This window comes from Pangasianodon hypophthalmus, chromosome 18 (assembly GCF_027358585.1).
Source record: "Pangasianodon hypophthalmus isolate fPanHyp1 chromosome 18, fPanHyp1.pri, whole genome shotgun sequence".
NCBI lineage: Eukaryota > Metazoa > Chordata > Actinopteri > Siluriformes > Pangasiidae > Pangasianodon > Pangasianodon hypophthalmus.
The window spans coordinates 10,950,837-10,966,363 of record NC_069727.1 but is presented as its reverse complement, the minus strand read 5'-3'; the positions used below and the strand labels follow the sequence as shown (position 1 = coordinate 10,966,363).

The 15,527-nt window shown below is 38.8% G+C and overlaps 1 protein-coding gene across 1 annotated transcript in view; it reads left to right on the top strand.

Moving 5' to 3' along the window:
• LOC113531778 (thyrotropin-releasing hormone-degrading ectoenzyme) overlaps positions 1 to 11,610 on the top strand; it is a 147,237-nt gene extending 135,627 nt beyond the window's left edge. The window contains exons 18-20 of the mRNA XM_026922677.3: positions 8,356 to 8,496; positions 8,706 to 8,787; positions 10,549 to 11,610. Of these exons, the coding sequence (XP_026778478.1) occupies positions 8,356 to 8,496; positions 8,706 to 8,787; positions 10,549 to 10,692 (367 nt within the window). The 3' untranslated portion in view covers positions 10,693 to 11,610. The remainder of the gene's footprint in view (positions 1 to 8,355; positions 8,497 to 8,705; positions 8,788 to 10,548) is intronic.
• The last annotated feature ends 3,917 nt before the right edge of the window (positions 11,611 to 15,527 follow it).

Here is a 15,527-nt window from a genome sequence, read left to right as displayed (position 1 = left end):
AGAACAAATACATACCCAATATTCGGTACATCATAAAACCTTTGCAAAAAAAAATCTTTTTCATTCTTTTTTTCTTATCAGCTGAAATTACCCTGCTGGGTATTTTGATGGTTGAATGATTTGTACAATTATGAGATTATTCATTTACTCATTCATTAATTTTTCTTACACTTTTCCTGGTGGTGGGGAAATGATTTCCAGCTTCGTCTGCATGATCTTCAGGCTTTCCTAAGCCATTTGTGAGATATAATCTCAACAGCAATTCCCGGGTCTGCCCTGGGTCTCTCCAGTGGGATGTGCCTGATTCAGCTCTAGCAGGTGCCTACCAGGGAGCATCCTTATAAAGTGCCTGAACCACCTCAACAGTCTCTTCTTGATTCAAAGGTTCTAGACTGAGATTCCTGGATTGCCAATCTCCTCACCCTGTCTCTGAAAGTAAGCCAAGCTACCCTGAAGAACGACCTTTACTTTTTAGTCACCACCCGCAAATCATTATCATAGTTGAGTACAGGGATCTAGACTAACCAGTAAACAGCAAGTTTCACGTGAAAAATGAGTTCCTGCTTCACAATCACAGATTGTTACAGAGAAAATAAAATTGCTGTAAAATTGCTGCTGCTGACAAGATCCACTTGTCAAGCTCAGAGTCTCTTTTTCTATCACTTGCGAATAAAATCCCAAGGCATCCCAGCTGCTTCATGAAACAAAACATTCAGCAAAACATTCAAGTGCATGTTGGAAGTCCCCTCTGGATGATGTTAAAAGAACATAATCATATGCAAATAACAGGGATATTATCTCTAGCCCCCCACATAAAACACCTCTGAAAACTTGGCTGCATCTTCATATTCCAATAACCATGTAAATTACCACTTAACACCAAGAATGCACATTTACAGAGCATGAAGTACCCTGTACTCCTAGTATATTCCACAACAAAAAGTGAGGCACATGAGGCTGGTCCTTCTCCAAATACAGAAAATGTGCAAACTAGTGTGTGATTCTCCTATAATTTGCAACTGAATTTGCTGCAGCCTTTCTGGCTCTCCTATACCTCGTAATTGAATCTGGAGTGCCCCCTGTGAACATTATTTGAAAATCCTCTTTCTGCAATTTGACAGATTGAGGGACTGTTAGTGTCTTTGGTTTACCTCCATGATAGACCTCCACAGCCTTCTGCTCACAGTATCTTTTAGGTGTTTCTATGATTGAAGACTTGAACTTGGTCCATTCAGGCTCAATGTCTGACCTTGCTCAATTCAAGGGAGAAGTGTTCTCAGAGATGAGAGTTAAATTTGTTTCTTATTGAAGCTTCTTTAAGGTGCTTCCAAACAACCCAGAAGACTCTTCAGTTTTTTTCAGGTAAATATGGCCAGCGCTCTGTGCAATGAAGTTTGCTCCAAGAGTCCAAAATATATCATGTAAAGTCTGATGATACAATCACAAAATCAATCATTGATGTTTGTCCCTAGGTGCTCTGGTACTAAATATATTCATGAGCAACCTTGTGTCATGGCTTGCACAGAAATCTTACGACATTTCACCATTTGGGTTCAGATCCAGGACACCAGTCAACCCCCTTGCCCAGCATGATTACTGAAGTCCTCCAAAAGCAAAGAAATGTGTAGTCAGAAGGAGCACTATGGAGTCAGTATGAGCACCTGCTCCACCTTCTCCAAGAAGGCTGAATACTGCAGACTGCTACTTGGTGCACAGCATTTTCCTTCCTGAGACTCAAACCGATATAGAGGCAATTTTCTTGTCCACTGGGAAACCCACCTAATGCCTATCTCCTATCAGAACTCCAGAGTAGCAGAGACACCACATCTGATGACTATAATTAGTCCATATATTTCCAGCTCTTATCTCCTCACCAGTGTAAAGGCATCCTTGTTCCATGAACCCAAGCCAATTTCCATTGTATGGTTATATTGTACAAATTAAAACTTAACTCACACTCTCAGTATATCCAGGAGCCTGGGCCTGATTTTACCCTCCATGTCACCTGTGTCTGCTGGCTTCTTCTTTGTGGAGAAAATGAATGTAGGACTGTGATTACCATGGACTGAATCAGATCACAAAGAAAGTCCAATACCCCATGCCAACCATACAGGAAAAATTATTCGGAGCCCAATTCTTCACCAAGCTCAATGTGAGGAGTGCGCACAATCTCATATGCATCCGGGAGGTTTATTAGTGGACCAACTTCTTGGGTCACTAAGAATACTTGGCCAGACCTGCAGGACTCCCTGGTTGCACTCTCTCACCATGTACAATCTTTTAAACTATTGTAGAGTAAGAACAAACCTAATAATCTAATAAGCAGCTGCCTGACATTTTGCTGCTTGACATGGTGCCTGTACCAGATCCTGACACGCTACTCCTGTGGAGATTATTCACTTGTGACTCATTGTCTGCTGCTGTGGATGGTTCCATATGGATTCCCTAAAGATTGCTGTTGGTGCCATACAAATAAAATTGCTTTGAATTGAATTGATGCCATATGGCTTGGCCCAAGTGTTCCAGTCATTTGTTAACAAGTTGCCCTGTGACATGTTTAAGCGGTACGTACTGGTTTTCACTGATGACATCTTGCTGTATTCTCACAGCCTGGAAAAGCATGTGAGTACTGTGTTAAACACATGCTTTACATCAAAGTAGGTTAATGTCAGTTACACTTCTCCAGTCTTTCCTTCCATGGGTATGTACTGCCACCTAAGGGCATATCCATGGAGGAACAGAAGATGCACGCAGTTCTGGTATCCTCATGGGTGCTCCATGTCAACTCACCTGGTCAACTGCTGCAGAAAAATTGTTCACCTCCCTCAAGCACTGCTTCACTCTGGTACCAATTCAGCTTCAACCAGTACCTTTATTGTGGAGGTGAATGGCTCTGAGGTAGAAGTAAGGGCCATTATCTCACAGGGGCAAGGGCCTCCAGTTAAGCTACATTCCAGATACTGTCAGCAGCTTACTGACAATGTAGGCAACCAAGTGCTCCTCACTATTAAGCTGGCCCTCAAGCAGTGGTGTCATTGGCTGGAAGGGACCCTTCATCCCTTCATTGCCTGCACTGATCATTGTAAGTTGTAGTACATTAGCAGAGACTACCATCTACCAGCAGTAACCCTGGAGCCCCTATGAATACCCCAGTGGGATTTTGTCACTCATTTCTCAGAGTCAGAAGGTAACACATCACATCTGCCACCATGCAAAATTCTACAGGCAGGTGAAAAAACTGAACCAAGACAGTATCTCTACAGTTTTTTGGGGGGGATCATCAAGGGAATTTGTGTAAGTTCTCCCCTGGGCCAAAAAAAAAAACCCAGAACCCCTTTACCCACGCTTTATCGGGCCTCACTCAATTCAATTCAATTCAATTCAATTCAATTTATTTATTTATATAGTGCTTTTAACAATAGACATTGTCAAAAAGCAGCTTTACAGAAATCTGGGTGTTTCAATGTTACCAGTGGTACCAGCCACCACCGTTCCCATGGAACTTGGCCTGTGAGGAGGTCCCAGTGGTATATAGTTGTTTCAGACAGAGTTGGGAGGTGTGGAATTCAACACAAGTGCAGCTTTAGTGTGCTCCCAGAGGAAAGAAAATTGATTGCCACCACCTGGATGCACCCGAGTACAGGCTAGGGAAGGAGCTACACCTAGATTTTCCATCAAAGAAACTGTGATGACAAGTTCTCTGCAAGATGCCATACCCTCTGAAACTCCACCACCTGCTCTCATAGTCAATTCCTTCCTCACTGATATCCAACCTATGCAGTGAGAACCCTCCTGAACTCCCACAGGAAAGGGGGATATCTATAATAGTTGGTGAACTGGGGAGGGGGGGGTTATTGCCAGAAGGAGCACTCATGAGTCCCTGTCAAGGATGTTCTGGACACCCTTCTTAAAGCTTCCAACCATTCCACTTTGATGGCCCAGAACCATGAAGGTGTGGACAACTTTCTATTTAAGGTTCTGTTGCCTCTGGAGTGGCTCTTACAATGGGGGCTTCTCTAATAAACTCCCAGCATGCCTTTGCTACAGCTCATTCCCAGCTCATGAGGGAGATCTGTCTAAAAGCTCTATTGAGATAGTTTGAGTTTGTTGTCACATTGCACAGTCAGACTGCACTTCTTCATGTGCCTTTGCTCTGCCTTATTTTTATATTCTTGCCTACTTCCAAGATATTTTCCTGAAACTGTGTTTTTTGCTACTTGGTTGATATATGTCCTTCCTAGATTTCTATGTTTAATCCACTTTATTGCCTACCTATTCTATTGGAAAATAGAATCATCACCAACCATTGGAAATTATCATCAATGTATGATTGCTGGTGTCATGTAAAAAGAGGGTGGGCTTGTATTGTAGAGTATTGCTCTTTGTCAATATTAGTATATATCTTTGTCAATAGTATTCTGATGAATGTACTTCACAGAAGAAGTGTACTTCACACACACAAAAAAATTTAAGAAGATGCCTAAATGTTGGTTTACACTCCACATTTTTGTCAGTTGGACTTTTTTATGACTTCTGCTTATGATCAATGTCTGCATCTGTAAATGAATACAGTCCAAATTTGTTTAAAAATAACAGAATATGTTGCATGCCTGTGTAAAAAAAAATCTCATAACATAAGGCTGCATGTTAATAAATGGAATGAAAGATGGTGGGGAGGTGACAAAACAGCTGTTTCATTATGCCAAGTATTAGACAGCATTGGAAGGAAAAAAGGGGGAAGTCTACTAGCTAAATTCAAATGCAAATTAGAAAGAATATCATGGCAGTATTTCATGCAAGTTTTTATATATGCATTGGCCAGGAGCTCAATTTAAAATACCATTAGATACAGTGGGATCATGATCTCTGAATAATTACACACTAATTGAAACACTTTAAATAAGTGTACTTGGTGACCTACTCAACATATAAGTATTTTATAGGGATTGTTTACATTGTTGGTTACAGGTAACTGTTCCCCATGGTACTTTTTCCAGGCTTAACTATATTTATAGATCTAGTAAAGGCAGTGTAGTTCTAGGAGAATAACCTTGCCATTGAAGAAACAATAAATTTAAACAATGAGGGCAGACCTGTTCATAATCTTTTTCATTGTGGCCAAGCCAAAAAGGACAATTAAAGAGAAAAATGTCACATTACATTAAAGTTATTTGGTAATTCTTGTTCTTCTGAAAAGCATAAACTAGCATTTAGTATATTCACTGTCCCACAATATAGAGTGCTTAATAAAGGCAGGAATAGAGAAAGCTACTCAGCATCCAAAAACGCCAGATTATTCACCCCCCTATATGCCTTACACTTCCTACACTTGCCTGGAAACATTTACTAGTCCAGCATCTTAAGTACATATTCACATATATACAATGCATCAAGTACTGTATAAAAGAATCTAAGAAACAAGGCATCTCTCATTAGTTGTCAAAGAAAGTAGGCACATGTTTGAAAGAAAGTGTTGTAGTATGTAATGGTGGAGAAATTCAGCCAACCATATGGCAATGTTGTAAGACAGTAATCTAATTCACAGGTGTCATTCTAGACTATAAAGTGAACCTACCAATGTGGAAAACAGAAGGAGTGAAGATTGTCAACGATCCTGCTTGTTGTTAGCACTGAATAAGAGATTCCGTATCCTGTAAACCACATTATAATTTCTCCTGACAATAACACTACAAGTACACTCTGGTATGTTTACTAAAAGGGAAAGGCTGAAATTTGAATGTGAACAGTGGCTCCTGAGATCAAATGGAAAACAATAAGTGGAAGAACATTGACCAATGATGAGGAATCTCTCAAGAGCTCTGTGAAAAAGAATGAAGGCATGTATTTGCAATTGGAAAACAGGTAAACGATGGTCTTTGTTGTAGTGTAAAAGCCACCACTGTTCCAATGGACCCTGACCTTTGAGCAGTGCCTCACTTCCCATTTATTTAAACACATAACATTTTGCACAAAGAGAATGTGTGGGTGCTTGTCTTTCCAGATTAATGCTCTTTTAAAGATCATTTATTATGCTATTAATGCAAAAAAAAATAATTTTGGAGCTCTCTCAAACCTTAATTGCTGCTTTACTACAAAATAATTTACAGTTTACAGCCCATGTTCTGTATATTTATTGTCCTGTGTATTTATTGTTCTGTTCTGTGTATTTATTGTCCTGCACTCGTCTTGCATAATATTCTGTGTTGCACCATGGTCTTGGCGAAACAACACTCCGTTCCAGTGTATAGAAGCTACATAAATGACAATAAAACCCACTTGACTTGACTAATTTGCAAAGATCCCAAAAAAGGAGTGTCAGTTTGCATGTGCAGTCTGACAAATGGCTGTGTTGTAGGTGATTTACAAATAACAATTGCATAAATGACAGAGGGAGGAAATAACATTTAAATGATGTTTTTGCATATGCTAATTGTTCTCAATAGCTGTGGCAGGTTCAGTTCTCAAAGAGATCTGAAGAATTAACTGAACCTGAAATTTCAGCTGCGTGCTGTTGAACCGACTTAATTACTACTTTATACATATAGCTTCGGCCCCAAGTGACCAATGGATACAAATCTGGATCAGCCTCTAACTAACTATGGTAGCAAGTGTGGTTGGCATAATCCACACAGCCAGACACATTTAATTCAACCCTGCAAATTTTCTTGTGTGTGCCAGGGTTGCTCTTTGGGCCTCTGAGGAGAGTACAGGTTTTGGAAACTACAACCCAGCACATCCAAATAGACTGACCACACAGCATCCTCAAATCACTGCAACCAAGCTCTATATTTCAGTGCCCACATAAGTTTCAACAGACTTCAAACGGAGTCTCAGGAACCACCCACCCCCTGAATATCCTATAGGACAGGTTCTAAACAGTACCCCCCATCACTACCACTAAAGGATCATGTGGACCTTGATCCTTGGACAGTGGCAAGACTGAAATGGTAGACCACATGGTAGGCCAACAAATTTCTTTGGCCATTTTTTTCATCTGATTCTAGATTTAAGAGACCTGACCTGGTTCCTAAAAGCCTCTTTCACACGTTCTGGCTATCAGATATTTATGCCGTGCAACCATCTGACTGGGTCATGTATAATTCCATGGCCCCATTGCCCCAGAGCACAGATGCTTTTTTAAGGTTTGCCTTTCATGAACAGGCATTCCAATTCAAAGTCACATGCTTCAGCCTCTGTCTAGCATTTCCATGTCTCCCACTGATTTCTCCCCAGATTTTACATAATTCAGCAATTATGTCAGGAGACTCCTGCTCACGGCTCCAAAATGTGTAGCTTTTACTAGTGATCTGAACATAATGGCATCTTCATTCATGAGTAGATCCAATGTCCCAAATGGACCCATTTAGCACCTTGTGTCAGGTCACCTGAGTCTGTGAGCTCTGAGTGAAGTCCAGGTTCAGGACAGGTTGAGGTTGACTTCTAGAGCAAGTACACAGGCCTTGCTTACAGGTGGAAACTTCTTTATATATGGTATGCACTCCATCCTTTGGAACTGGTGCACTGGTTCCTAAAGTACTAGGCTTCCTGCAGGGACTACTGGACAGTGAAAAGTTCTCATTTATGCTAAAGGTAAATATGGTGTGCAGTTGCAGTGCATCACCGCATCATGGATGGTGTCTTACTCGGGGCTTATAAAATCATGACATTGTTTATGGATGGAACAAGGCACCTTCATCTATTGTGTTTCCCAAGAACCTAGTATAGGATCCCACCCTTGTTAGTGATCACCTCTGCTAAATGAGTGGGAGAACTGCATGCTTTTGCATTAAGCTTGGGGTGAACTTGGCGAGAAGTTTACAGGGAAAGATGGTTGTATGACAGCCATATTTATAGTTATTTATAGTAAATACTATGTCATATGGTCACTTTGGGACTTGCACTTGATACTCCTTGATACACATGTGTGAGTGCACAAGAAGCTATTCAGATGATTCATACCACCCCTGGTAGTTATTCGGTGTTCATAAAACCACTAGTGTTTATTTGAAATTTACTTAAAATGTTGTGCACTAATTGGTCCTGATGTGAATTCGAAGCTTAGTAAATCACACTATGGGTGCTAAATTTATTTGCATTAACACCAGCTTTTTACACTTTTAGACAGAAACTTCTAAATTTACATATTCATTAAGACAAACATATAATGCGGCCTACACTTTATTTTTCTCATGTGAAAGATGCAGTCCTCTGTAGACCTCTTTTAGTAAATCAGCCTGTAAATAGGCTATTGCATATTTAAGGCCAATGAAATCTGTTATTTTTTCTAGAAGTCCATATGGGACTCTCCAGAAAATATGGTTTTATACTCATTTTTGTTTGTTTGTTCTTTTCCAGACTGCTCAACTTGTCTCTAAGCTCAGATCTGGTGCCAGATCAAGATGTGATTGACATCATCATCCATGTTGGCCGCAACCCACATGGACGCCGTTTGGCATGGAGGTATTTCAGAGAAAAGTGGGACATATTAAACTCCAGGTATGCTTCTCAAGTAGTATTCAGCTCCCATCTATGTGTCTGTCCTGTGAAAAATATATGTAGTTTCTGATTGGAATAAGTGTACATTGGTTAATTTTGATATTTCTGATTGGATGTGAAACTCAGAATGAAATATATTTATTGTCTGTGCTGTTTGTGAGGCATGTAAAAAGTAGTACTTCATTGAATGTGACTTTCCTCCTGTGCAGGTATGGTGAGGCTTTATTTATGAACTCTAAATTAATCAGCGGTGTGACAGAGTTTCTCAACACAGAGAGCGAACTCAGCGAGGTGAGTTATGAAGCTAAGATCACACTTTCACCACTATGACTGACAGACCCAGAGGCCATGCCTTCGTCAATTATACTAATAAAGATTAATGGGCTCAAGTACATAGTGTTTTTCAGGATAAGGTTGATGTAACATTGTGGTCATCAAATTTTCTTTGTGTGAGAAGAGAAAAAATCATTCTTAAAGAACATATTTGAACTGATGTTTCAACTGTTTTGTCAGCAGTTCTGGCCTTTAATTTATTGTATTTTTTTTTTTTTTTTTCCAAGATTTATCAACTTTAATACACACCTGAAAGTCTTTTACATCCATCTATGGAACCAGTCAACTGAAACAATGATGAAATGTCTCAGTGTGAATGTTGGTTAATTGTTAGTCTAATCCATTTCCATTTCCCCTGGAGCCTGCTAAAATTCTAATCAATTATAAAAAAATAAAAAAAACAACAACAAATTGTTCATTTTAACAGCAAAACCTGCCACCAAAACAGCCACGGTTCCCTCATTTTCTTAAATTATACATTTTTATAATTTAAATTTTTTAAGTAAATAAATTAAAATAGCTTGGCGACCCCAGCAACAATATGCTGCCCTGTGTACAGACCATGGTTTGTGTGGGTTATATGACTGGGAAGTGACCAGGGACTTTTTAAAAAGGAAATGTTAAACTGAAATCATATTTGCCCAAGCTCCACCCAAAGCAAGCGCAGACACATCATAGTACAGAGGCTCAAATAGCTCCAAGACCACTCAAAATGATAACAAAGCAAACTTTCCAAGGTCAGTGGATATCTTCGATGGAAGAATAAAGTCTGGAGAATTCGTATCCCTAAGCTTGCTTCTGCAGCTCCACTACAACAATAAACCAGTGTACAAATAAAAAAAATATATACAACCCATATGATGATGTGTGGAGTTTTGCATGTTCTCCACATGCTCATGTGGGTCTCTTCCAGGTTCTCCTGTTTCCTCCAGGGTGAATTCTCTCGCCTTGCTCCTAGTGTTATGGGTGGTTGTTCCAGATCCACTGCAACCCTGACCAGATTAAAGTGGTTACAGAAGATGAATGAATGAATTTTTTTTTTAAAGAAAAGCCTAGAAGGAAAAAGGCCATGATTATAAAAAAAAAGTCAATAATTATAATATGGTCAATGTTATTATCAGAAATCCTGTATAATGTAATTGATTACTGGCACATGCCTTACTTCAATGTCTTTAAATAAATTGAAGTGGGAATGCTGTAAGTATGTTGTTCAAAGATGAAGTGAATATACACTATATGGCCGAACATGTGCGGACACTGGACCATCACACCCATATGAGGTTTTTCCCCAAACTGTTGCCACAAAGTCAGAAGCACAGAATTGTTTAGAATGTCTTTGTATACTGTAGCATTACAATTTCCCTTCACTTGAACTAAGAGGCCCAAACCTGTTCCAGCAAGACAATGCCCCTGTGCACAAAGTGAGGTGCATGAAGACAGGGTGTTCCAAGGTTGGAGTGGAAGAACTCTTGTGTTCTGAATGCTCTTGTGGCTGAATGATCAAAAATCCCCAGAGCCACACTCCTAAATCTAGTGGAAAGCCTTCCTAGAAGGGGGGACAAAAACTATAATGGGATGTTCAAAAAGCACATATGGGTGTGATTGGTCAGGTGTCAACATACTTTTTGTAGTGTCTTTCAGGTCATCATGAAAGGTCATTGACACTAAACACTGGAGGATCTTTAAACTACTTTTTCTCCTTTGTTTTCTCCTCTCCAGCTGAAGGATTTCATCCAGATGAACAGTGGAGGAGCAGTATCTGCATTCACTCGAGCGTTGGAGATTGTCAAGGCTAATGTGAAATGGCACAATCTTTACAAGGAGCAGTTCTTCCAGTGGCTGAAGAAATCACCCAATGACTAATAATCCACCATGTTCATTATCTGTTAGCATGGAGTCTCTATCAAACATTTATAGACCATTAGCCATGGGAGAAGATAAAAGAACAATAAAATATCATTTTTGGACCCTGATAATCTTTGTTTTTCCTGATAAAGAAAAGACCAGGCAATGGTGGAAATGAACATGGAATGGGTCAAATATGTGTTGCTACAAACAGAATCACTGTTAAATATTGCCTGGTGGTGTATATCTCAAGTGACATTCCATTTTTTTTTCTCTTTTCTGTATATTCCTCAGATCTTCAAATCATACTTGTTTCATGCATGAAAACAATTTCCTCCCTCCAATGAATCGATTTTCAGAGTTAGTACCTGAGTCTTGGGATGCTCAGGACAAATTTCAACTTTTTTTGGACTGCAAATTGATACTAATCTGAATGTAGATAAGCACAAAATCAGCCAGCCTGACAATCAGTGATTTCAACTGAAATGGTCCAAAGAAAGGACAAAAGTGGGTGTTTGTTCCCTTTCTTCAAGCCATAGAAAGAAGGACAGAGGAGATCTGGGCAGCAGTCCATATTGGTGTATCGAATGGTTGTGTGTGTCTCACATATATTGTATGTTAGTACTTGTTTTCTTCACACAAGGCCTCACCTTGTATATCTAGTGTAAATGCTAAATGGAAAGTAATCACTGTGTCAAAATGTTCATACACAATAGTTTATTACAGAGGAAATACTGAGAAGAAGAGCTGTAAGGTGTTGGAAATATCTAGAAATCAGACATTTACAAGTTGTAGATTTGGAGTGTTAGTTGGAATATGCTGTAAATTTGATGTCAGCCCAAATCCCTGATTGTTGCTCACTTGAAAATCACATGCTAACATGATGCATATGTTTACGGTGAGCTAATTACAATTAAAATATCAGTTGTATAAGCAGAGGGTAGTGGCTCAAACATAATTTGAATATATAATGTGTTGCCAGTTCATCAGTTAAATGTACCATATAGGTGCACAATTGAAGGTGTATAATTACTGAGTGTAGGCCATTTGTTGCTATACACAGTTTGTCATCCTTCTTCTACCCTGTTCATCAATGTAAAGATATACGACCACTGGACCATAGATTTTAACAGATATTGTTTGGGTGGTGAACTCTCAGCACAGCAGTGGCGCTGACATGGTAGTGTGTGGTGATGATACTAGTGTACAATGGTTTGGCTGCGGTATTTAAATACCATTAATATTACTGGTGGGTTGAGAATAGTCCGCCAGACAAAAATATCCAACCCACATCCACATAAAGGACTAAAATTTATTCTAATTTTCAAGCAATGTCTTCTCAGAGCTTTATGATTTTACAGACTTGGAAGTATTTAGGAAATTATCTGCCTGATGAATTTCTTGTCAGGAAGTATGGCTTCACATAAGGGCAATATACACAAGCTGAAACAACTGGAATCATGCTGAACAGAAAGTAGTTCTAGTATTCTAGTACTGTCTGATTTTGGAGAAAAAAAAGAATACAAATATCGTCAAACTTCATTTCAGAAAAAAGTTTAAATTCTTCACTGATGCAAATAAAAACAGGGTGTTTTTTCTGTGTATTATCCTCCCTACTGAAAAGAGTAGGGAGGATAATACACAGAGTAGTGTACTGAGTCAGTATCAGGTGTTAGTTGTTAAGAGATGACAACACCACTTTGTGTTAGGACCTACCTGTGGTACAAATTTAAATAAAAATTATAGTGAGACATTTTTACACCTAAAATGATAAGAAAATTAAGTTTTAAATAAGGTATATTGAACGATATTAAAATATTTTTATTTTGATTCATTGTTGTTTTCCAGACTGCTCAACCTGATGTTAAGCTCTGCCTAAGTGCTGCGATCGACATTGCCAGCCATCCATGTCAGATTCAAGGCAGTGTGAAGGTTTTTTTAACAGGAGGAGGAATATGCTAAACTCCTGGCACACGTCTCAATCAGTATTCCCTAGTGCCTGTTTGAGTTTGAATCTTTAACAACTGTCTATAAACTCTCCAGGAAAAAACAAACACACACGGGATTATAAGGTGCTTTGCAGCTTTCTGATATCTCAGAGTTCTGCATGATCAGCCTGCAGCTTTCACTTGGAGTGGCCTTGAGAAGTGTACTTCAGTAACACATGTAGAGTTTGTAAACATTGTAGTGCATAAAATTTCTTAATAAACAGGGCATTTCTAACTTCAAGTGTTGTGCAAGTAGAATAACGCTGTAGCTGTAGAATAGATAGATAGATCAACACATATATACAACACATGGTAGATACTCAACACATATTCAACACAAAATAATTAATTTTCCAACATTTACATTGTTAAAACTGTGTAAAACTGTGCCCAGCCAGTTTCTTATGAAGTTTAGTTTGGAAAACGCAAAACATCCAAGTTACAGCAGTTTAATATGTAAGCATGGTTCCTACCAAGAGAGCATGAATAGTTTTTTTGTGGAAGCAAAGCACATCAGTGCACAAGCAGGGTAAACTGTATTATATAGATGTTTTTGATCCACTAAGACAAAAGAACAAATATAATTTTGTTTTGTATAATTTGTTTATTTGACCATTTTTCGTTACTTGCGATGGAACATCTGTGAAACCTAACATGCTAAATGCCTCATTTAAGGCGTTTAAGCTTTTTCACTCAACTGTACTACATAGTAATCTAGAAAACCTACATGATTAGCCTATAAAAAAACAAGCTTTTAAGTAGGTTCCTGCATAAATATTTTGTTAAATTCAAACTCTAAACTGTATAAAATGTATAAAAGGCAGTGACTGTGCTGTGAACAGTAGTGTTTGACTGTGTTCAGTGCAACCTGACATTATCTTCCTGTTTTAACCTAGACTGCTGTTCTGCTTTTACTACTCATTTTAATGTGCATCTCATTAACAATTTCTTATTAGAGACACAGACAGAAGCAACACCAAAAATTTACTTGCCACCTATCACATGAAATTAAGAACACAGGGAAACACAGCACCACTCTGCTGTTTAACACAATTACTGCATTTACTGCCCATATCCTAAGATGGATGAGTGTAAAAGTGCATACTTTGCTCATCTAATATTGAGAACTGTCACTCAGAGAAAACAGAAGGATACATATGTAACCATGGCTTTTTGACTAAGTAGAGAATTTTAGAACTGGAGGAGTCTTTCAAAGTGCTTGTTTTCTTGTCGTTGTCACCTTGTGACTGTTACCTCACATGGGTAACTTATAAAAGCTGCCCTCGACATCATGTTCATCTTCAGTCTTCGCCTTTTTTCTTATATCACTGGTTTCCTGGTTTCTGTGTTTCACAGCTATTAGAATGTGGAACTATGCATCTTTCAATTCTGTGGGCACAAATAAATCATCATTTAAGTTCCTTAGATCTAAAACCTTATCCAGAAAATATCCTTAAAAAAAAAAAAAAAGAAAGAAAAACGACCAAACAGTGTACTATCTTTATTACTTTTTTTTTTTTTTTTTTTTTTTTTTAACCAAATAGGAATGCATTTTTCATATTGAACAGATAATGCATCCTAAATGAATATGAATATAGAAAACATTTTCAAAAGTAAATTTGTGCCATTTGTGTTGGGCTGCTGTGGTGGCACAAACATGGCTAACATTGTGTTCAGCGTAACTTCATCCACTCTTGTGGATTTTAAAACCTAAAATATTGTGATGGTTGAGGAGAGTGTTGTATAGAAGGAGGCAATGAAACAGTGCATCCTGGTCCTGTGCAAAAAATGACCTGTCCGGGTACTACTAGAACATTACACAGAGTGCTTTTACCAGGCAGTTGTGCCAGCCAAACTTGGCTTCTCAACTGCAATAACAAAACCAGTGATTACCACTCTCTGCTGTGTTGGCTGGCATTGCTTAGAGTGCTGTCTGTATGTTTTCTGCACTCTTTGCATCTTCAGTTGTAGGTATTATTGGGCCAGGAGCCACTGTACCACTAGTTAGAGACGCAACCCACATTTGCCAGACTATCTTATGCATTGCAAACCAGTGTGTCAGTCTCTTATGTTCAGTCTGTAGAAAGCATGGATTTGTTGTGTAGTAAAGCCACTGCAGATATCAATCTCAGCCCTAGTTCTTCCACCTGTGCCACTACAGTCAGTATGCATATCCATTTCTAAGGTCACAACTTCCCTTCACCCGTGAACCAGTGCATTGTGGAATAACTCAGTAACTCACTTTGATGGAAATGGGTTACACATTTGATTGGTTGTGTAGGATGCTGCCTGCAGCTCTTTACTTAAATTTAGAGAATCATAAGAAGCCACTGAATGTATAATCACATTATGATTTTGGCTGTATTGCTGTATGTCTTGGCTGTATGCTTTGGGTCATTGTTATGCTGAAAGGTGAAAAATTACCCCAGTCTGAGATAGTGTGCACTCAAGCCAGTTTTCTTCAAGGACCGTATTTGGCTCCATTCATCTATCTCTCCATTCTGCAAGGCCTGTTATGTCCTCTTTTGCAGTCTCTGAGCCCTCCCTGCCTGTAGAAATTGCACTTGGCATAAATACAGAGTGACAACTAAATTAACTAAACTTGAAGGGCCTATGTGGGCGGGCAAAGACTTTGTGAGGTACTGTTTACAAGTGACTGGTGAGTCCTTCTGTGTTATTTATCATTAGAGTTGATTAGAGATATAGCATGTTATTTCTGTCCTTGAAAAAAATATTTTGGCAAAAAATTATGTTCATTTTAGCTAATTGTTAAGCAGCATGAAGGCTGTCAGATGTTCGATTTAAACATTTTTTTTTGATGCTCAATCCCCACCTCATGCTACCTCATGCTCATCCTGTAACCTA